This window comes from Sprattus sprattus (genome assembly GCF_963457725.1).
Source record: "Sprattus sprattus genome assembly, chromosome: 3".
NCBI lineage: Eukaryota > Metazoa > Chordata > Actinopteri > Clupeiformes > Clupeidae > Sprattus > Sprattus sprattus.
In genome coordinates, this window is record NC_137922.1 from 4,816,108 (window position 1) to 4,838,420 (window position 22,313).

The 22,313-nt window shown below is 40.0% G+C and overlaps 2 protein-coding genes across 2 annotated transcripts; both read left to right on the forward strand.

The window, feature by feature from the left end:
• Positions 1–5,747: 5,747 nt before the first annotated feature.
• Positions 5,748–12,695, forward strand: atg3 (autophagy related 3). Its single transcript, XM_080834117.1, has 12 exons — positions 5,748–5,913; positions 6,424–6,465; positions 6,551–6,600; positions 7,035–7,105; positions 7,214–7,321; positions 7,450–7,499; positions 7,600–7,693; positions 7,774–7,808; positions 7,915–8,070; positions 8,517–8,644; positions 11,583–11,651; positions 11,836–12,695. The coding sequence occupies exons 1-12, from the start codon at positions 5,842–5,844 to the stop codon at positions 11,915–11,917; spliced, it is 957 nt and encodes a 318-aa protein (XP_080690243.1). The 5' UTR covers positions 5,748–5,841; the 3' UTR covers positions 11,918–12,695.
• A 692-nt stretch (positions 12,696–13,387) lies between these two features.
• slc19a2 (solute carrier family 19 member 2) lies at positions 13,388–21,105 on the forward strand (the record flags this gene model as incomplete). Its single annotated transcript, XM_080834589.1, has 6 exons — positions 13,388–13,533; positions 14,104–14,658; positions 17,173–17,404; positions 19,704–19,896; positions 20,002–20,143; positions 20,827–21,105. The coding sequence occupies exons 1-6, from the start codon at positions 13,405–13,407 to the stop codon at positions 21,103–21,105; spliced, it is 1,530 nt and encodes a 509-aa protein (XP_080690715.1). The 5' UTR covers positions 13,388–13,404.
• Positions 21,106–22,313: the final 1,208 nt, after the last annotated feature.

Consider the following 22,313-nt stretch of genomic DNA (forward strand, 5'->3'; position numbering starts at 1 on the left):
ATGTATGATCTCTGCTTGAGAGCAACAGACAAGGTAGCCCGCAAACAATCCAAATATTTAACTAAACCATACTAGCAAAGTATGGCTGGAAATGTTCTGATTCATGATGCAAGAGAAACAGGCAATATAAAGGCGCAATAATACCAAGAGGCACCAAAGAAAGTTAAATATCTTCAACATTAACGTAAGGACGTAAAAACATACGTTAATGTTAACGGCTAATATCATTTTAATGTCTTCCGCAACGTGACTTGAATTACAACAATGTTTCACATCATCAAATCAACGTTTTTCCCCACCGATTATATTCAGAAAACGCAGTGTGAGTGAATTCATAGTAGAAGATGGCAAAAATGCTTACTTCTTTAAGGACCCTTTCTTAACACCAGAGCTCATTTACTTAGCTCCATTTATTTATTTTTTATATTTGACCATCGCTGTCGAGATAGTTAGTTGTCAGTGACCTTAGAAAACGTAAAGCATAAATGTCTGCACACATGTTAGCTAACTTCAAGTTAGCTTACTTTTATTAATTAGCTTGCTATCTTAGCTGATGTTATGTCTTGGAATGAAAATTGAGAGCACATCAAGTTAGCAAGTTGTCAAACTGTTGACACACGACCTTTACTTTGTAGAGTGCGCATATAGTTATTTCCCCCCGCATAACCATCTACAAAACAGTGACTAACATTCCCGTTGCCATGGGCTACACTTAACGTTAGTTAGATTGTTGTAACAACAACTATGGCTTACCTTTCTAGCTGGCTAACAAGTCATTACGTTTGCAAGCCATCTTAATAAACCATTTAGAACGAAGAATTATGTGATTGTTTGTCGACCATTTACTTCCACAACAACATACATCACAGCATGTGTGATATTTTTTTTTTAGTTATAATGCCATATCAATTCGGAGCAAGAATCATGAACAAGAAGGGGGCATGCAGCATGCTCCAACACTCCGAACTTCCGAAAACGAGGATTTAACGTAAGGCAATTATTTTTGAGTCTTAAAGTAACAGTCTTAAAAAAGTAGATACAGCGCAACAATTTGCCACATTTTCAGTAAGATTCAGTAAGACTACTTTTGGTATTATTCAAATTAATTGTGATATTTGTGGTACATTTGAAGAGCACATTATCACACATGTTGTTCCCACTATCGTCCAGGCTATGCCCTATGTAGTTTTTTTTGTTCGTCTGAACACGCCGTGAAAATGTAAGCAGAGCTTAACAGCACCTCGCCAACACTATCCCCAAAAGACTTCAGTTAGCATGTTAGCAAGCTTTTAAAAGTGCCATCTGGGCTGTTGGTGTTTGCAAGGTTTTTGTATACTTTTAGGTATAGATAGACCTACTAGATTTAGTCTAAACACACAATTCTCCTTTAACTTTCTAAATTAGAGTGAAATTGCAGTTTAGTTTAAGGAGTCAATAAATATGTCTACGCCCAACGTTACGTTGTAATATTAATGTAATTCCTTTGGCAATTCAGAGGTAACAGTGAAACTATCGTGACCCCTCAAGTTTTCAGTGCATATGGTTTCTTTACTTCAAGTGTGTGTTTCCCCTCGGGGCTGAAAAAGGGGAGATCATTTTAAACGCCTGGCGATGCATGAGACAAAAGACGTAAAGAATGCATGTTGGTAGAGCAACATCTTTTCATGTTATTAGAACCACATGAGATATACTATACTTTACTTTTATTTTTTAATTAAAAAAACACGGACAAGCGTTAATCTAACGAGGAATAAGGGAATAACGTTATGGCTAATTTGTCAGATGGCCAGCTATCTGAGTTTCGTAATAGTTGTTTTTTTGTATTAAAACAACAAAAACGCTGTTTACTAAGAAGAGATGTTTCTGAACTCACCTGTTGATCTTTGCAGCGTATTCCAAACAAATAACCTGATAAATAAAGGTACGTTGTTTGTAGCTACTGCTGATTTGAAGCATTCCAATAGCTGAACATCACTTCAAGTAGTCGAGAAGTTGCTGCGGCCCGCGAAGGTGGGGGATGGGAGCACATTATGGGGTACTACAGAGATTTAAATGAATTTAACTGTACGTGTTAGTGCGGGCGTATGGTGCTAATCTCCCAATATTGCAATCTTCACCCTCGTTTTAATGTATTTTCACACCCATAGGTAGATCCCACTCAGCTTCAAACATAGATCGCTTTAAAGCGAAAATGGGCAAACTATTTCTGGTGGAATGCTTCGCTAGGTATTCCGTTCTTTTTTTCAATTTAGCATTGCCTTGGTTGTGCCATATTTGAGACCAGTATTTTCATTGGCGCAATATAAATTAAGTTAAGTTCTTGAAATAAGTAATTATCGGGTTAGCAAACATCGGTTGAGGATTAAATAAGACTGCTGAAGTTGATGTTAGGAAATCTTTTCACATTTGTACGTCGATCTAACTGGCGAAATTTTGACTCCGTTAGCCTTTGCCGCCCCCATGTGGTCAAAGTCTGGTAGCCAAATTCTGTATATTTTCATCACTGTTAATTTAAGAAAAAGGTTATAGGCAAACATTCCCATTCGTGGTATAGCCTATGACAAGCAACTACACAGCAACAAACATCAGAGCACACAGCAAGTCCTGTGGTGCTAAAGCTGCTGTTAGACATATCCTGACTACCAGCCATTGAAATTTGTCCTCTCTAGAGGACCTTTCTGAATCTGAATATCTTCCACCCCCTGCATGCTACTGAACTAACTCCTTTTGGTATATAGAGAGGCCATTTATGGCTTTTATTTGATACCTCATTTGTAGGGGTGGGATTTTGGGAACTTCCTGTTCCTGTTGGAGGAAAATGGCATCTTTTTCCACAGGGGCATTTTATGGCAAGAGGAAAGGTAAGTGCATAATAATTGATTTTGAGCTAATTTTTACTTGACATGTTGTTGTTATATTGTACATGAATCTCTTAGGAACACATTAAACCAATTTATACATGAATGTTACAAAAGTTTACCACAGTATTTAAGTGTTTAATAAATGTCCTCTGTAGTGGACATTTGTAGTTACTTCTTCCATTTTGTTCTGTATTTACATTAAAATATGGTCAATTTGACATGTACGGAGTTAAGATGTCCACTGTAATGGACACATTTTATCTATGAAATAAAAAGTTTTTTTTACAAAAAAATGTTTGCAGTATTCTCATAACCTCTCAAACAATTAAAAAAGTAAAAAAAAAAAAAGTGATTGTAAAACATTTTTTTTCCTGGTAGTCAGGAGATATCAACACTATTCCTAAGGCCTAGATGGAAAAACGTCCACTAAGTGATTTTACAGTGTTTTGAAAACTGATTTTTACTTTAATATATTTTTTCCACATCGGACAAGAATCCATCAGCAATTCAACCAGCTCTGGAAATTAACTCCTCCTCAACTAACCTCCTCCTCCAATTTACTGACATGGCTTATAACCAACACTTGCTTTTAGAACAAATGTGTGTCATTCTTTCATACTGACCAAAATCAATCTGTTGATGACAATCTATTTCATGGTAAGATATAAGCATGAAAGGCCATTGCATCACCCAACACTTCTGGTAAAGTTGGTAAAGCATTAAGTAGATAATCATGTTTATAAAACAATTGGGTTCTATCGCATTATTTAGCTGTTTCTGATTGGACGAGGGACGTTCCATGTTCGGTGGCTACGCCGAACACTACCCGTGAGATTATCCCTTACCCACCCCTCTCCCACTCGTGCTTTATTGCTTAAATCTTCTAACATCGTCTCTAATATACCATGCAATTCACCAATACCCCAGCTGGTGTCTCAGTTACCTCTGGGGAAGGGTTATACATACACCCATGGGTAGCACTGCTTTGAAATTTCCCTGAACTTTCATGCTGTCTCCTGATAGAGGTGTTTTTCAGGATTGTGCCCCTTGTAATGTACACTTCACCTACCAAAGCTTTCTTTCCTAGTCAGGGTCATGGCTTCGATGTGACTTCTGTTGTGAGAGGCTCTGTCTTTGCAGTTGATTTGAAGTGGGTGTGATTGAGAGGTTATATCTGTGTTCTTCCTGTCCTCTGACTCTTTCCCTGGATGTAGGAGACAGAGGTAGGTATACGTCCTGCAGACACACGCTAGCAAGTTAGCTAGCCTACATGTGACGATATGGTGGAGCTTGTTTTGTGGATATTGTGTTAAGTGGCTTGCCTGATTTGTGTTGACAGGAGCTAAGCGACTTGCTAGCTTCTGTCCGACTGATTTTATCTTCCTCATTTGCATGTATCAGCAATAAACGTGCAAATACCAGGTCGGCGGCTGTGTCATCCTTAAACTACACAACACAGAGTGAAACAGCAAGAGAAAGATTACCTTGGTTACACTAGCATACATACAACATACAATCTAAATCAATTTACTGCACTTTTAGAGCCAATTGAAAAGGTGGTTGACTGATTGTTCTGGTGTTCTAAGTTTTATCGTAGATAAAAATAGATGAGCAACACCAAAGGCATTTTTGCCAAACACAGTACATGAAATGATCAAAAGACATAAGGTTTGCATATGTTTAGTGGTTTGAGTTAATCTATTCTCGTTTTGTCTTACCCAAGCCTTTATCCCTCTTCACACATCCTAATCTAAAGATGCGTTTTCTCCAACCTAGATTGCCATATCAGACCAGTCCTATTGGGAAGGCAAAATCAGATAATGCAATTGGATCAGATAGGCCTACTGGATCTATAGTTTATTCGTATTCTTCATGTGCTTGCCGTGGCCTGTTACAGAGTAAGATCTTGAACCAAGTACATCTTACTAAAGTCAAACTTGCAAAGATATTCAAAATTGGAAATGTCCTCAATTTACACAGCTGAAGTGGTAACATGCATCTCTACACACCACTACATAGAATCTGGCCGTAGCCCATGTGCTCCTCCCCAGAGATGTAGAACTGGGGGCAACAGGGCACTGCTGGGCGCGTCTCCATAAAGCTCCATGGCACTGTGTTGACGTCACCATCGGTGCCCACAATGAAACAATTCATCAACCATGTTTAGTGTATCTGTCCCCTGTGTCTGACTTATTTTTATTTTGTTATTATGGTTATTGTTGTTTGATGTTGCTTCGTGACTGACTGATGTGCTGAGCACTTGTCTGTATATTTTGTACACTGTTTTGCCATAAAATAATGACCTTTAGTCATCGTAGGCTGTATGATTAACTTTGTGACATAAAACATCGATTACGTTTACTGACTGTAATCAATTGATTAAAATTGGACGCGAAGTGTCTATACAAAGGCCATCTGCTTTGACCGGGATTAGAACCTCAGTCAATTAACTTGGAGAGTACTGCTGCAGCATCAATTAACTATTGACACATTAATAACATTAATTGTATCATTCGCCACAGAATTCCGTACCTATAAGTAGTCACTTTGGTTTTCAAAATAATGTGGATGTTAATAGTTAGGCCTCAGAGCTGGGGGGTGAATTTACACTTTAACATTAGCCGTCATCATTTTTGTCTTGACTTTTATTTTAAATTAGCCATACACTTCTATCATATCCCGTGACATCGTTCAAGGAACTAAGGCTATGCATAATTGAAGCGGTAGTTTCTGTTATTTCGTAATTATTTACGATATGTTACTTTGCTCGATAGATTTCTATTACGAATGACTCGAGTGACCAGAGAATTATATCAGTGGAAACACACTTTTGCGATGAGTTACGGAAGTGCTTGTCAGATGACAGGTCATGTGATCTGATGGTGACAAAGTCAGTACATGCACTGGCAAAATATCAGAAAGACCCTAATCATTTCTGTGGAAGGATTAAAGCAAATTTTATAAAAAGTTTGCAGCCAATATGCAGAATGTTATCAATTCCGTGAAAGGCACAGCACTGGGGGTGGCTGAGTTCCTTACACCCGTGTTAAAGGTAAGTCAAATAACTGAGCTAGCCCAACTAGCTTGCTAAACTGCCACAATCTATGCTATCGTTGCTACAAGAATTGCACTTCTATGAGCCAAGGCATGAAATACCTTTAATTCTAGCTACTACTATAACATTCTGTGTTTTGAAAGTATGAAAACAAAGCCCTTTCTCCTGGCATGTGCGGTGTTACTGTGCCTTACGGTGTGTGCTGCCTACTGGAAAAACTAATGTTCCCTAGACCTAGATAGCTGTAGTGTGTGTCAACGTAACGTTGGCTTGCCAGCTAGTTATCCAGTGAATTTAAGTAACGTATTGGACACGTTTTCATATTTATTTATATTTACTACACATTTAGATTTTGTATCTTTAAGATGTACCATTAAGATTTTTTTTACCCAATTGTTTGACCAGCCACAATTGCTCAGAAGATATAAAAGCCCAATAACCGATTTCGCTTCCTCCTAAATATGTGCAGTACACGTATTTGTGTAAAATGTTCCTCTTTGCTTGCAGGAATCCAAATTTAAAGAAACTGGCGTCATTACTCCAGAGGAGGTGAGATTCAGAAATGGAGTTGTTCGCATATTTGCATATCGACAATTGATCACACCCCGATCGTTATTGTGATTCTTTTATGTAGTTTGTGGCTGCAGGCGATCACTTGGTCCACCACTGCCCTACATGGAAATGGTAAGCTTTTCTTTAAGAAGAGTCAAATTAATCTTAGCTGCACAAACGGGGAAAGGTGTATCCATGAGTTTGAAATATGTTTGAAAGCTGTATCTTAGGGTTTGAAATATGTTGCCCCAATGTATAAACTGTGTCCACTGACCTGCAATATATGCTCTCAGTTTCATAATTTGTACACTGTGGTATATGGAGGAAATAGAGCTCAATGGGACGACATTATCTGCTATGGGGTCCTCAGAAGAAGGATTATGCGTGGGGAACAGAAATCTTCTGTCTTTCTACTTTGGCAGATTTAGATTAAGAGCCTATTACCTTTTCACCCAAGTGTCAGATTCATTTGTTTTAAAGGTGGACCTTGAAATATCACACTTATGGAATATGCTCGGTCGAAGTATGTTACACTTCCTTCTAATTTGCTTCCTCTCCCTATTCAGGGCGTCAGGAGAGGAAACAAAAGTGAAGCCCTACTTGCCCAAGGACAAGCAGTTCTTATTAACTCGTAACGGTGAGACAGGCTGCTCTTTTTATGTAGGTAAACTAGAATGTTGTTCACTACAATTATTTCCATTCAAAAAATCTTGCTATGCCCCCGTGTTGTTCTGAACATTTCCAGTGCCATGCTATAAACGCTGTAAGCAAATGGAATACTCTGATGAGCTGGAGGCGATCATAGAGGAGGACGATGGCGACGGAGGATGGGTGGACACCTACCACAATGCAGGTGAGTGGATATCATGTCTCTTCCATGTGGAAGCGGTTGGTGAGGTTTAAAGAACTCCAGTTATTTCACACCTGCTTAGTGCTGGAGCGAATGGACTTCTAAATGGGGTGTTTCTTTGGCATTTGTAGGTGTGTTGGGAGTAACAGAAGCTGTTCGGGAAATCGGCCTTGATAATAAAGTAAGTTATGTATCAACTTGAGAAGCCTTCTCGATCTCTTGAGTGCTTCATTGATTCAGTTATTTTTGGGTTGTTGTTCTGGGCTTCCTCTGATGTATAGGACAGCATGAACATGAATGTGAAAGCTGGTGGAAAAGATGGTGGGGATGATGATGAAGATGATGAGGAGGAAGGGGAAGCTGCAGACATGGAAGGTATTTTCCCCAAATGATTCCTAATGCATAGTAATTGACTGATATATAAACCAAATACTAATGATGCTCTCCTTGTTCAGAATATGAAGAGAGTGGGCTTTTAGAGAATGACGAGGTAAGATTGATGGAGTCTTTCTACATTGATGGTGTAATACTGTAAAAGACGGCAGTGATGAGCTTTTGTGGATGGCCTCATAAGTTTTCTTTGCTTTTGTGAACAGGCTACTCTTGACACAAGGAAAATGGTAGAGGCCAACAAATTAAAAATGGAGGCAAGCGGAGAAGATTCCATTTTGCAAACCCGGACTTACGACCTCTACATCACATACGACAAATACTATCAAACCCCAAGATTGTGGCTGTTTGGATACGATGAGGTACTTAATCACTGAACTGATTTATCCATCTCTTTGTTTTCAAAGTGGAGATTAGGATCCTGTTAGAGTTGTGTTGTGTTGTTGTGTATCACTGTGGTTGCTTTGCTTGACAAGCTGACCTATCGCACTGTATAAAGAGGTGAGATGCTAAATAATGCAGGTAATGCAGTAATTCTTCACTGAGAACTGCTCAGTGCTGTGCTTGGGAAACCTTACTGGGAACTGTTTGGGAATATAACAAGGCAATCTGTGCCTAGGTGGATTTGAATGGTAATGGGATCAGACCTATTTTCCATACAGTGTACTTGAGTCTATAGTCTGTGCATTGTCTTAAGGAGTCTTCAGAGGTAATACGTTCTTGGTTGGGATACTTGATTGTCATTTGTTCCCCTTTTCACTAAAGTACAGCTTCTCTATCCTGTGTGATATCATGCGTTGCCCCCCAGGACCGACAGCCACTTACAGTGGACCAGATGTATGAGGATATCAGCCAGGACCATGTGAAGAAAACAGTCACCATTGAAAACCACCCTAATCTTCCACCTCCAGCCATGTGTTCGGTGCACCCGTGCAGGTAAGAAAGATTTCTACAATCACTTCTGAACTTTCAAAAATTCAAATAAAAAGAAGAAACCTAAAAAGAACCCTATTGCATTAAGGAAACATATATGTAATGTACAAAGTGTTTAGACATATTTTTGTTGATTTTTGTGTGTTGTGCTTTCGTGATGTGAGCGGTTGAAGCCCAAAGTATGGTGGCTGCGTCTGCGGAACATTCTTCTTCAAGTGCACAAGACTCGGATAACGTTATCAGCATGCACCTAAGTGTGTTGACTGTGCTTTTGACTTCCATGCAAGTTTTAAAGCACTGGCTTGGGGTTACAAAATACAAATACCATTTAGCTGATGTTTTTCACCAAAACCTATGTGTGCTTCCTGGTAATAAAACTACTGAAGGCCCAGTGATACATTGAAACTTTTGTTTATGTCACACTTTGGCTATCCTAGCTAAATTAGATTAGCAGCGAACAGAATTAAAGGTTGGTTATTAGTGCTACTTAGGTAGAGGACTAAATGGTCATCAAGTGGCAGATAAACTATAGTCCTGTATGTTTTCACATTGGGTTGCACTGGCTGGTTGGCATGTTTTGTTGTAACAGCTATGAGACCAGACATTGAGTTAACAACTCCCTTTGAAGATTTGATTGAGGAAGCATTTGAAAGGAGGAAGCTAAACTATGCTGAAATGCTAGCTGAAGCGAGGCAATGAGGTTGGTGAGCACAAGACCAGTGGAGATGGGTGTAAAAGAGGTGTTGTAACTAAATCAACCATTATGCTGCATTTTGTTATGCTTTTTGAGGATGGTCACTCAACTGACTCCTTTGAAAGCCCTTTATCTCGTAGATTCCTTGGAGTTTTGAATGAACCTGAACTAAAACAGAGATGTGTGAAATCTTGGTCTATCTTCAGGTGTATCTGTGTTGTCTCTGGTAGTGACATGTATTCTAACCCATCATGAGTATGAAGGGAGGGGGCTCTGGGACCGACTCCACTGTTGGGCCTAATTTAGCCAGACACTGAAGGTGCCTGTTCAAAAACCCAGAGCAGTGAAATGCTCACGAAGGCAGCGTTGTTGTTGTTGTTGATGTTGTTGTTTGTATCCTCCTGCTCGGGTTCTATGGTTGGACAGTCATGTTGTAGTGTTTAGCACTTGTGGACTACAGACAGCACATGTTGTACTGTGAAGGAGGGCCTTTAGGACCCTGGGTGGGTACAACAGGCAGCAGCATGTTGTGGCTGTCTCCAGCCAGTTGTTGGTGTTGTTATTGTTGTTGTTGTATCTATGGTTGGGCAGTTGTTCAATGGGTGAGGGTGCTGGCTATGAGTACTTGCCCATGACAGTGAGAGGACTGGCCGTTATGGGTGGTCCCCACCCAATAGCTGGTCTGATCTGGAGTGGGATTATTCCCCTCTCTGGTCTCTTTTCATATTACATTGTTTGGTTCCGAACCATGGTCCATTTATGCCAACACGTGAAGAATGTGCAGCTTTTATTTATTAATACCTCTTGGCAAAAATTCAAAGTAAGGGAGTTGTTAACGTTGACATTTTCTTGCCTTAATTGACACGAGCAACTCGGATAAGGAGCCTTTTGCGGAGACAGACAGCAATTGCGTGATTCATTTGCAGCTTTGCTTGCAGAACATACATGCATACCCCTCAAGCACGAATTGCCACGCAGCTGTCCTTTAATCACTGTTATAAAGAATGTTAGAAGTTTTTAAATTGCATGTTCATTTCACATTTAACTGTGATGGTAGGATAATTTGGACCCATCAGTGGTCCATTAATAGCATTTACTTCCTGATTGGATAGCTAGGGTCAGCAGCACTAGAGTTCAAGTGGACCGTACCATAGACCCTGGTTTTCTGGAGGACTCTGGTTTGGTCCATTGGAAAGCTGTGGTGTGAGTACATCGGGGGGGAAAGAACACCATCAGTGATTTGCTCTTTTGCATTGAGATGGGTGTAAAACTAGTATACTCTGATGACACCAAAGTATGCGTTTGGAACTATTCCTGGGCTTTTAAGTTGCACTCCTGTTCTGAGGCTTACAAGTAAACACGGCATTGAAAAGCTGTTTTGTCTGTCCAGCATCATTTAATAAATTGTGTGGGGAATATGATTTGTAAAACAAGGGCTTTGATTATTGCTGCCACTGCCACTTTCGGGTTGTGTTTGTTTCGTCCTTCCTGGATAGACGCGGTTATGTGCCACCCAAGCTTGTGTGTAAATTACAAACATTGACTCCGAGTAGGAAGATTAAACTTGTTTAGGAGGCTGTGGTTTGAGTATTGACAAGAGTATGCACAAAGAACTGTTTCTGTATCCTGTGCTCTGCCGTATATGGAGATATTGCTACCACGCTGTTTTGCTGTCTTGTACCAGAACTAGTTCTCTGCCGGAATGTCCATTCATAACGCGCTGCTTTATTCAGCTCCAACTCCAGAGTTCTTAAGTTAGCAAGGCTCTGAGGTGCTCTTCCATTTAAAACTGTCGTCAGTCCATATCCCTCGTCCGGGATATTTTTTTTTTTTTGTAGGGTATGTTTACATTTGATTTTAATTAAACCTTTTTTTTACGGCATTCCTTTTACTTACATGATATTATTGCTGAGGTCTTCTAGAATATATAATCAGATATTCCATTTGTTTTTAGTTAAGGGAAATGTACAAAAACATCAAGGCATGTCAGACAACTTCTACAAAAGTCTAAAAGGCATTGCACCTGCTACAGCTGTCCATGGTAGCGAAGTCACCATATCGCTTCTAAATGTTTCAGTAATAAGTGCAGCACTCAGTAACACTGACCCAGTTGAGTGTGATGGCCAAGCCATTGTGATCCTAACCCTAAGTGGTCCATGAAATGTGAGGAAAAAAGCAAGAACTGAAGACACTGCCTCTCAGAGTGGCCAAACACAAATTTCATGCTTTTTTATTTGTGTTTCCCAGACATGCTGAGGTGATGAAAAAGATCATTGAAACTGTGGCAGAAGGAGGCGGAGAGCTCGGGGTTCACATGTATCCTTTCACAGTCTACACTTGTTCACATTTGTCTGATTACATTCTTGTCCTTTGACTAGTTGTGTAGAATTATAGATGACCACATACTATCTTGCGAGAGGAGTTTTTTGTTTGGTAAAATGAAAAGGTGGTCTATGCTGATATGATTGTGTGTTTTCCTTAAATCTGAACTAATAACCAGGTATCTCTTGATCTTCCTGAAATTTGTCCAAGCCGTCATTCCCACCATAGAGTATGACTACACAAGACACTTCACCATGTAAATCCAAGTTGAACTGAATTGGCTCTGAATGATTTGGGTGTGTTCTTCTGGCGAGCTCTAACTATGGCTGGGGACTGCAGTGGAACGAACAGTACAATGAAAGATGTTCACGGGCATCTTTGCATGTGTGAATCTGAAGTGCTGATCGATGATTTGCTGCTCATCTACTAAAAACCATCTGTACCAACAGTTCAAGCACTATGTGGTGGTCCATCTGGCAGTCTACTCATCTTTAATAATATCTGTATGTATGCTCTGTGTTCGCAAATGCCTTGCTCCGCTCTTGTTACAAACACAGACACTGAAATGGTCATGTATCTGTCAAAATGCCATTCTCTGATATATATTTTTTATTTGAAGTAAGTTGAATAAATCTTGTTGGGCTTCAAAAATCTGTACGTAATGTACTGAAACCTGTCATCCATTATTTGTTTCTCAGTGTAGGGATTTAGTCAGATTCACTATCATGACCTATCTTGGCTTTGTTTACCAACAGATGCCAAAATGATAGTTGCCACTCAGAGTTAAAGAGTTAACACTGAAGCTCTGTCTATGTGCACATACAGTACATGACCTGAAATAGTGTTGGGTGCTTTCCTGCAAAGAGATCTCATTGTAGATTCCAGCAACAAACACACTTTTATTTGATGCATTTTCACGTTAACCCCAACCTACTTCCATCTACGGTGTCCTCCTGTTTGTCTTGTTAAATATTTTAAATCAAGTACAATGAATCCTTTTTGTCTCCCAATATGAGCTCATTTGAAAATAATGTTTGTTTATAAATAAAAAACATGATAAATATGCAAGTGGATTTTCTGGTCTTAATTTTGTACAACTTTACCCTCAACCTTGACTTAATCAACTGCAGTGTCCGGGCCACCACCAAGGTATTATTATAGGCATGGAGAGAGTGATGGATTAACATTACTAGGCAGTTTTCTGAGCAGTATATGACATTCTATTAGGGAAACTAACAGGATTTTTAAAAGTAAGTGACCAAATATATAAGATAATATGCAGAAATGTTTTGAAAGTCACTGGAGGCAACCAACGTTTCATTTATCCACCGTGCGACCGGAGTCTATCTACCTCCAGAACAGATGGCCTCTAGCGCTCTCTAGCGGAATGCGGAAGTCTAGGAGATGGGCTGTGATCCACGTCGTTGTATAAAATCTGCTAGTTATCTGTTACCGTAAAAATATTACCTTAACCGTAGACATTATATTGTTTTTGATATCATATCTGACCTACGGCCCAAATTTCCCTTTCCCACAGCATTATGATTTCCAGATGTGAGGATTTTCTGTCATTTCGTCACATCTCACTCCCACATTTTCCACTCAACCGGTTGGTCCTCCTCGTTCTTTTGCGAATCGTCATATTCTCGCGACAGACTTAACTGAAGGCATACCATGATAAACGTTAGACATAAATTCTCAGATTGGCTTGTCCTGAGTGGAAGGTCATGAAAAGTTGTTTTGTGACATGTCTGAGCCATGGCTATTTCCCACAGTCTTACTTTGTATATACGGCTTCTTTTCGAACTTCCGACCCTCGGAACCCTTCCTCACTGCGTTTCTCATGGGACCAGACAAAAACCTTAGCGAAACGCAGGTAAATTCACACTTGGTCTTTAGATATGCTGTCCTCGTACTCTGTACAAGATTCGTTTATTAACAGACTAACTGTTATGTATGCACACTAATGAATAGTATACAGAAGTCTGCATGTCAACGAAATGATAATGAATCGTGGGGACAGTTCCACTTTTAGAGGTTAACATTGCACTGTTGCGTCAGACCTAGTGAATTCAGTGACTCAAATGATCTGCTCAAGTTAGGATTTTGGGTGTGTTTTTACCAAAGATTGTAACTTTTTTGTAGCATAAATCACACATGATCTACATTTTGATCACCACCAAGGTCAGCATGTTAGTGTACCCGACAAAGCCCAAGTTAAGTGAGAAGTGCAAGTAAGGTCTAGGAAAGCACGTGTAATGTTACCTGCCCATTCAGCATTGCCATGTTATTCCGAGAACACAATGGCGGATTTGTGTTCAGGGGATTGTTGTCAGGATATTTAGAGATTACGTTACTTGTTTATTAATCTTGAAATAATGATAGAAATGTGCCAAAATTCAAGATAAAACCTGTCTTAAATGAATTGTTTTCCCTGTCACTACAGGTTGTAAATGAAATCTATCCACTATGGACCTATTCCTATCTTGTGCTGCTCTTCCCTGTCTTCCTGGCAACAGACTACCTTCGCTACAAGCCCCTGCTCATTCTGCAGGCGGCCAGCCTCATTGTAACCTACGCCATGCTGGTCAAGGCACAGGGCGTACTGGCTATGCAGGTCCTGGAGTTCTTCTTTGGGATCGCCTCGGCCACAGACATTGCCTACTACTCCTACTTGTACAGTGTGGTTGAACCTGCACAGTACCAGAAAGTGACCGGGTTCTGCCGGAGTGTGACGCTGCTGGGCTCCGCCATGGGCTCCCTGCTGGGCCAGGTCCTTGTGTCTGCGGCCCAGGTTCCCACGCTGTATCTGTGTGTGGTCACACTGGCGTGTGCCTGCGTGGCTTTCCTGACTCCATGGTTTCTGCCCATGCCAGCGAAGAGCCTATTCTTCCACCAGAAGGATCCCGGCAATCAGGGTCGGATGAGCATGGAGCCGTCAACAGGTCTTGCAGGGGACCACCTGGAGTGCAAGGTGCCCCTCCACTCTGAGGATGCTAAGGTGAGTGTTTGGTGAAAATGCTTTGCGCTCACCTGTGAAGACACACTAAAAGATAAAGGAATGCGTTGTAATGTTTAAGATAGTAGTTCTCTGTTGTACCACCAGGCGGGGCTCTACTATAAAGTGACACTGGCATTATGCATTTCCTTTGTTCTGTGAATGCACGAGTAAAAAGACCTGTGGATACTCTGTATGGCGACACTTCTAAGATTCTACATAAAGCTACATGTTGATACATCGTTCTCCGTTGTCCGTGTCTTTGGTCAGGTTACTACAGAATGCGTTTATGCCCAGATTACTAACAAGTGGAAAAACCAGTTTGACAGATTTATCTTCCTGTTCATCATCTCCAGATGATGTAAGGTGATGTAAGTCACTAGGCTATATCTACTTATGTATTGTCACCTTGCTGTATCAGGAACTACAGGAACAATATACTGCCACCTGGCCTTACACACAAAAAAAAAATGACATTTACTTAAAGGTACAGTTCACAATTCTCGTGAAAGGTTGTTGATATTTGTAAGTAAACTGCCAATTAAATGACGCACCCCCTTTTGGGAAACAGAAAAAAGACATGAATATTTAGCATGTCCATAGCCTTGAGTCTCAGGTCTTTACAATATACACTGATGATGCAAAACTAATTACACCATGCTGCTGAAACAATGAATGGATAGATTAAGGACTGTAAGGAGCAATTTACTGACATTTATTGGTGTTCTTTCCTATCCATTCCATACTGATTTAGCTGTTTCTGTTTCCCCAAGTATTAGGGATTAGCCCTAAACTCAGCATGGTCAGTGGGTGTCTGGAGTGGAGAGTGGCCACAATACGACTCATGACTGGCTTAAAGGGTCAGATGAGATCCCAACCAACCACTGGATTCTATGACGAACCATTAGTCTATAAGAGTCATTTAAGCTATGTACAACTTTAACCCTAGATTGGACAAGAATTTAGCTTTTAGTGTTGTGCAGTGTTATTTTTCATGTGTGGTAAAATAATGAAGTAATGAAATCACAAGTGGGTGTATGTACACAAATAATGAAAACATGTGAAAAAAACTTTTTATATCATTCCTCTATAGTATATTACTAACCCAGTAGACTAAAAACAGTAGTTTGATGTGTTGGTGTGATATATCACTCATGTGACTTTGATAACAATAGATATCTCTACATGTGTGATCCTGGCTTTTCCATTTAAAACACAAGTAGAAATTCTACACGGGGTGTATGTGTATGTGGCCTAACATTATGTAGGGGAGAGCTGGATTGGTTGGCACAAGGGTTGGTTGGCACACAGTTCATTTCCAGGCCACTATAGGGTGCTGCCACAAAAATCTATCATTAAAATGATTGCCATCTTGACCTGAACCCATCCATTCTGTCAAAACACCCAAAGGTCACTTACTGTTGTGGTTAAGACAACTTTTCAATTTTGCAGTGTGAAAAAGATCCCCCCACTTTATATATTACAGGACTGGGTTCGATAGAGATATGGAAAATGTATGAATTGGGAGTGGGATGGGAGTCGGCTGTATTTTGATATGAAATTCTGTGGTGAGTGATGCTAGCTGCATCATTTAAGTACAGAGGTGTGTCGGGCCTGGTTGGTACATACAAAAATTAAAGATCAGAACTACTATTCATTGATCAAATTACATTTTCTTTAAATTGTCATTTATATAAAGGCCAGTTACAGAGACTGGTATCTGGTTAAAAAGATCGCTTTGAATGTTTTTGTTTTCTGGTTCTAGTTTGATTTATGTATATTTCTTACGTCATTTTTTGGTAGCTGTAGCATTTAAAATTTGTGCTTACCAACCTTGTGCTGGGGCTGCTTGGCACGAGTGCGCAACATGACTTTTTAATAGGGATGCACCGATATGGAAATTCTTGGCCGATACCGATGTTCAAAACAACAATCTAGCCGATACCGATACCGATATTTGTTTATTTCGTTTTTGTTGTTATTCATTCACGCTTTTGTGCCAGGAAAATAATGAAATCATTATCTAAAAAGCAATGTGTTAAATTATGTCAGCCCTATCACCCTTAACTTTGAATGAGCACAAATTCAATCAGATTATGAAACAATGCTTGCAATGCAGCCTTACAAAACACAAGCATAAACCCTTAGGGATTGCCATATAAATTCAAGATTAAAATAAATATAATACAATATTTTTCTTTAAAAACTGCCTGCCATAAACATCGGCCAGTACCATCGGTGAAAGTCAAGTTTATTACCGATAGGCCGATAACATTAAAAGAGGCAAACATCGGCCGATACCGATGTACGGCCGATGCATCGGTGCATCCCTACTTTTTAATCATGGTTATTATTTCAACATGTGGCACAACAAATAAATATGCCTGAGTGAAACGTGTGCCAACCACCCCACTCTCCCCTATAACAAATATCTACAGGTTAGTTTAGGTGAGAATAAGCAGTGCATTACAGGGAGAAATAACAGGTCTATTCCTAACTTTGCTCCTGATCACACAGGACCGTGAGAAGGGCCACAGTGGTCTGGCTGAGGTGTTGAGGACGCTGTGGAAGGACTTTGTGCAGAGCTACTCGTGCAGACCACTCCTGGCCTGGTCCATCTGGTGGGCTCTCTCCACCTGTGGATACTTCCAGGTGGTGAACTATGTACAAGCACTTTGGGAGAAGATACTACCCTCCAATGAGTTTCAGATATACAATGGCTATGTAGAAACCATCTCAACTTTATTGGGTAAGTTGATCATTTTAACACAAAATAGAACAGTTAAACGACCGAACCCCTAGCAGACACTGGTACTTAATAGGGCAGGGATTCTTGAGACAAGGGACAAAATGGGTTTTTAATTTCTAAAAATAAAAAGTTGATTTTTCCTAAATATATTTATACATCATAGTTGTCCCAGGTGTTGGCCTTTTGATGCTGTTGAAATACAATCTCCCAGATTTAACATTTTTAACCATTTTGTCATGTTTGCCGGACAAGCCTGGGATTTTGTCAACACCATAAGACACCAAGAAACATTAAAAAAATGTATTTTGAATAAACTCATAGCAGTATTTTGACTTTTGGAGGTTATTTTAAGTTGTGTTATTCTATCCATGTTTTTAAACAAATACATTTACTTTAAAATATTTATATGATCAAGCTGCCGATTATTATAACTAGGGAAATATACATTTACAAATGTATGTTTTATTCTCAAAAACAAACAATGAGAGTCAGAAATACAGGTATTACAAATGTATTTAGGAAATGCAGTGTTTTTATTGAGATAATCTGAGACAATGTAATAAAATGTCTTTTTAACAACAAAAATGAAGAGAAATCTCATCTTATGGAGTTGACGCACGAAACAGAAATTATGATATTCATGAAATGTTAAATACACAGAAGATATATTATTAAAATAGGAAGTAATGACACTACAATAGTAATGTATAAAATGTAATTAAATGGGCAAATGGTACATTTAAGTCCATTTTTGTCAACACCATAAGGTAAGTCGTCAACACCATAAGACAAAATGTCTTATGGTGTTGACGTCTAATGGAGTCAAATGGAGTATTACGGTGTTGACGAAATCTTCTATTTTTCATCATAACATGTGATTTCTTTGCAGAAGCCATCTTGTTTTTCACTAGCTGCATGTGGCTTCAACAATAAAGTTAGATTAAACTTGTATTTCTTAATAAAATCACATAAACCTTGAATTTTATCGTCCACGGTGTTGACACTCTATGGTTGTGACATAGCTGGTTTTATAAAAGAAGATAATTCAGGAAAAAATTTGAAATATTTACTAGCCAGAGCAGTGGCCTCATGGCATGTCCACCAAACAGGAAGTGGAAAAGGGGTCCTTAGAGAGTGAGTTGGCCAATATAATGCCTGATTTTTTGCATTTTTAGAAAAATCTTATGGCGTTGACAGAAACTCCGGACACAATTTAAATCACGTAAAAAGTACATAAATATATTTTTTAAGTAGTAAATTTCTATACAGTTTGAATAATTACTTAAAATACATGATCATAGTAGCTATTGTATTTGTTTTATTTTATTTAAAACTATTATTTAAGTATTGTAAAGTCATGAATCTTCCTTTCGGACAAGGGTATTTTTAGGTTCAGGCAGCACACTAGGTGATGTAAAATAATAAAATATTTGTAAAAAACATTAATTAACGTTTTGTGGTATACATAAGTTCTTGTTTTATTGTTTGATCTAATTATTTCACATTTTTTAAACACATTTTAAGAATTACAATGAGTTTTATCTCACGGACATGTTTTGTCCCTCATCTCAAGAATTCCTGGGAGATTCTCTTGGGACCAAAGTGTGAGGCCATTTCTTGGTCTTGATTTAACACAGTACATAGCCATAGTACTAAAAGGCTTGGGATAGGCCTAGTTAGTTCAGGACTCTGGAGCTGCATGAAAGTATATTTATTAAACAAACAAACACATACAATTGCAATCGGGCTCCCCTACACAGCACAAGGCTGACAGTGAAGGCCCTGATAAACCCTTCGCACAAGGTTTATATAGACAGAAGTTTAGCTGCCAGCAGGGATAACCACGTGGTGGATTTCTCACGTCCGAAGCCCCCTGTCTTGCAAGGATTGCAGTTTTGCACAAGGTCGGAAGAAGCACAGTTCCTTTCTTATCTCCTCTGGTCTAAACATGCTCATGACTTAGTGGTGCCTAATATTGTAGTTACACACACACAGAGAAAAGCCATGCTCCTGCTTTCATAAGCACATGATTCATACAAGGAATACATTAATACAAGGCACTTGATTATTATATTCTTAAGTCATTAACAGTGTTTGGAAATAATCTCTATCAGCTTGACTGTATTTTTTTTTTTAAATGAAATTGGTGGTTGTTTGTTCCCTGTAATGTTCTGTTGCGCTCCATACATACTCCATCCCATATATACTCCATCCCATACATACTCCATCCCATACATACTCCATCCCTTCCTCTCTCTCTCTGCCTTCCTCTCCATGACTGAGTGTTGTCTCTTCACAGGAGCGGGTGCTGCGTTCGCAGTGGGCTTCATGAAGGTCTCTTGGGAGGTATGGGGGGAGCTGGCCCTCTGTACGTTCTCTGTGGTGTTGGCGGTGGCTGTGTACCTCATGGACACCATCTCCAACATCTGGGTGTGTTACGCCTCCTACGTGATCTTCAGAGCTACCTACATGCTGTTGATCACCATAGCCACGTGAGTACACAGAAAAGGGCACTCTCTCTGCACCAGACTTCATTATTTGATTTGGAATAAGATTGATTTTGAATTACCATACTAAACAGTACCTCACCAACGCAGGTATAAGATTGCCACCAACCTGAGCATGAAGAGGTATGCACTGGTCTTTGGTGTGAACACCTTCATAGCCTTGCTGCTGCAGACTGTTCTCACAGTGGTGGTCGTGGATACCAGTGGCCTGGGCTTGGATATTCTTCAACAGGTAATGGTGCTTATAAAGGCCTCTTCTTGCAGTTATAAGAGGAGAAAGATTACGTGATGACTAGCACTATCCATCATATCTTGCCTTGCATAATAGGCTCATTTTGCTAACTGTTTTATTATATGACCATCGTTACCCCTCTTTAACGAGGTTATGGTTAATGAGAGAGTGGTTTCAGTTGCACATCAAACCAAAATCATTGTTTTTTTGAGTTGTTTATTATTATAGTTATTGGCAAAAGGAGAGTTTGCTTATAAATATGTAGCTTCACATTAAGGGCACATATTACGCACAAGATTTTAAATACAGAGTGGCAATACCACTTCATATAAAAGAATGATGGGTAAATAATATGGGTACAGGGGCCATGGTGTGGGGATGCTCTTCCAGCTGATCAGTACTATTGATCAGTACTATTCCCACTGAATTTGAAGTCTGGTGCAGTCAGTGCTCACACTGACCCAGACCTCTTCTGGCTTTGACTTGACTCTTAATGATATATTCATGTCACAACACAGGAGAAACTGTACCAATATTTCCATACCTATGTCGAGGAAGGTCAAATCAAGTTCAGCCAAATAAACAACAGACAAGGATTAGTGATCGTCTATGTCTATGGAGGGTTTCCTAGTTCTTTTGATCTCTACTGAAGGTGCTGTATGTCCCCTCTCTCCTGTCCTCAGTTCCTGATCTACGCCAGTTACTTCGCTGTGATTGCGGTCATCTTCCTCCTGGCTGGACTTTATAAGTGGAGGAGGAAGAGGAAGAGGAGTGGTTCCGCCCCTGCGGCTCACACAGGAGAGACTGACGCCACTGGAGATGGAAGCCCTGCTGCTGCTGCTGCTGCTGATGATGACAAACAGGATATAGGTCCTTCTTTAGATGGAGATTTAACAGGGTACCAGTCTTTCATGGAGACCAGATCACTCGGTCCATCTGTAGATAGACTGGTTCCCTGTTAAATCTCTATCATGGAGACCAGATCACTCGGTCCATCTGTAGATAGACTGGTTCCCTGTTAAATCTCTTTCATGGAGACCAGATCACTCGGTCCATCTGTAGATAGACTGGTTCCCTGTTAAATCTCCTTCATGGAGACCAGATCACTCGGTCCATCTGTAGATAGACTGGTTCCCTGTTAAATCTCTATCATGGAGACCAGATCACTCGGTCCATCTGTAGATAGACTGGTTCCCTGTTAAATCTCTTTCATTGAGACCAGATCACTCGGTCCATCTGTAGATAGACTGGTTCCCTGTTAAATCTCTATCATGGAGACCAGATCACTCGGTCCATCTGTAGATAGACTGGTTCCCTGTTAAATCTCTATCATGGAGACCAGATCACTCGGTCCATCTGTAGATAGACTGGTTCCCTGTTAAATCTCTTTCATGGAGACCAGATCACTCGGTCCATCTGTAGATAGACTGGTTCCCTGTTAAATCTCTATCATGGAGACCAGATCACTCGGTCCATCTGTAGATAGACTGGTTCCCTGTTAAATCTCTTTCATGGAGACCAGATCACTCGGTCCATCTGTAGATAGACTGGTTCCCTGTTAAATCTCCTTCATGGAGACCAGATCACTCGGTCCATCTGTAGATAGACTGGTTCCCTGTTAAATCTCTATCATGGAGACCAGATCACTCGGTCCATCTGTAGATAGACTGGTTCCCTGTTAAATCTCCTTCATGGAGACCAGATCACTCGGTCCATCTGTAGATAGACTGGTTCCCTGTTAAATCTCTATCATGGAGACCAGATCACTCGGTCCATCTGTAGATAGACTGGTTCCCTGTTAAATCTCTATCATGGAGACCAGATCACTCGGTCCATCTGTAGATAGACTGGTTCCCTGTTAAATCTCTATCATGGAGACCAGATCACTCGGTCCATCTGTAGATAGACTGGTTCCCTGTTAAATCTCTATCATGGAGACCAGATCACTCGGTCCATCTGTAGATAGACTGGTTCCCTGTTAAATCTCTATCATGGAGACCAGATCACTCGGTCCATCTGTAGATAGACTGGTTCCCTGTTAAATCTCTATCATGGAGACCAGATCACTCGGTCCATCTGTAGATAGACTGGTTCCCTGTTAAATCTCCTTCATGGAGACCAGATCACTCGGTCCATCTGTAGATAGACTGGTTCCCTGTTAAATCTCCAT

Bases quoted from the DNA above. Each gene is read 5' to 3' on its own strand.
- atg3 (XM_080834117.1), top strand. From the start codon at position 5,842: ATGCAGAATGTTATCAATTCCGTGAAAGGCACAGCACTGGGGGTGGCT. The intron at 8,071-8,516 runs GTACTTAATCAC...GTTGCCCCCCAG, and splicing joins GGCTGTTTGGATACGATGAG to GACCGACAGCCACTTACAGT. The intron at 8,645-11,582 runs GTAAGAAAGATT...TGTGTTTCCCAG, and splicing joins TGTTCGGTGCACCCGTGCAG to ACATGCTGAGGTGATGAAAA.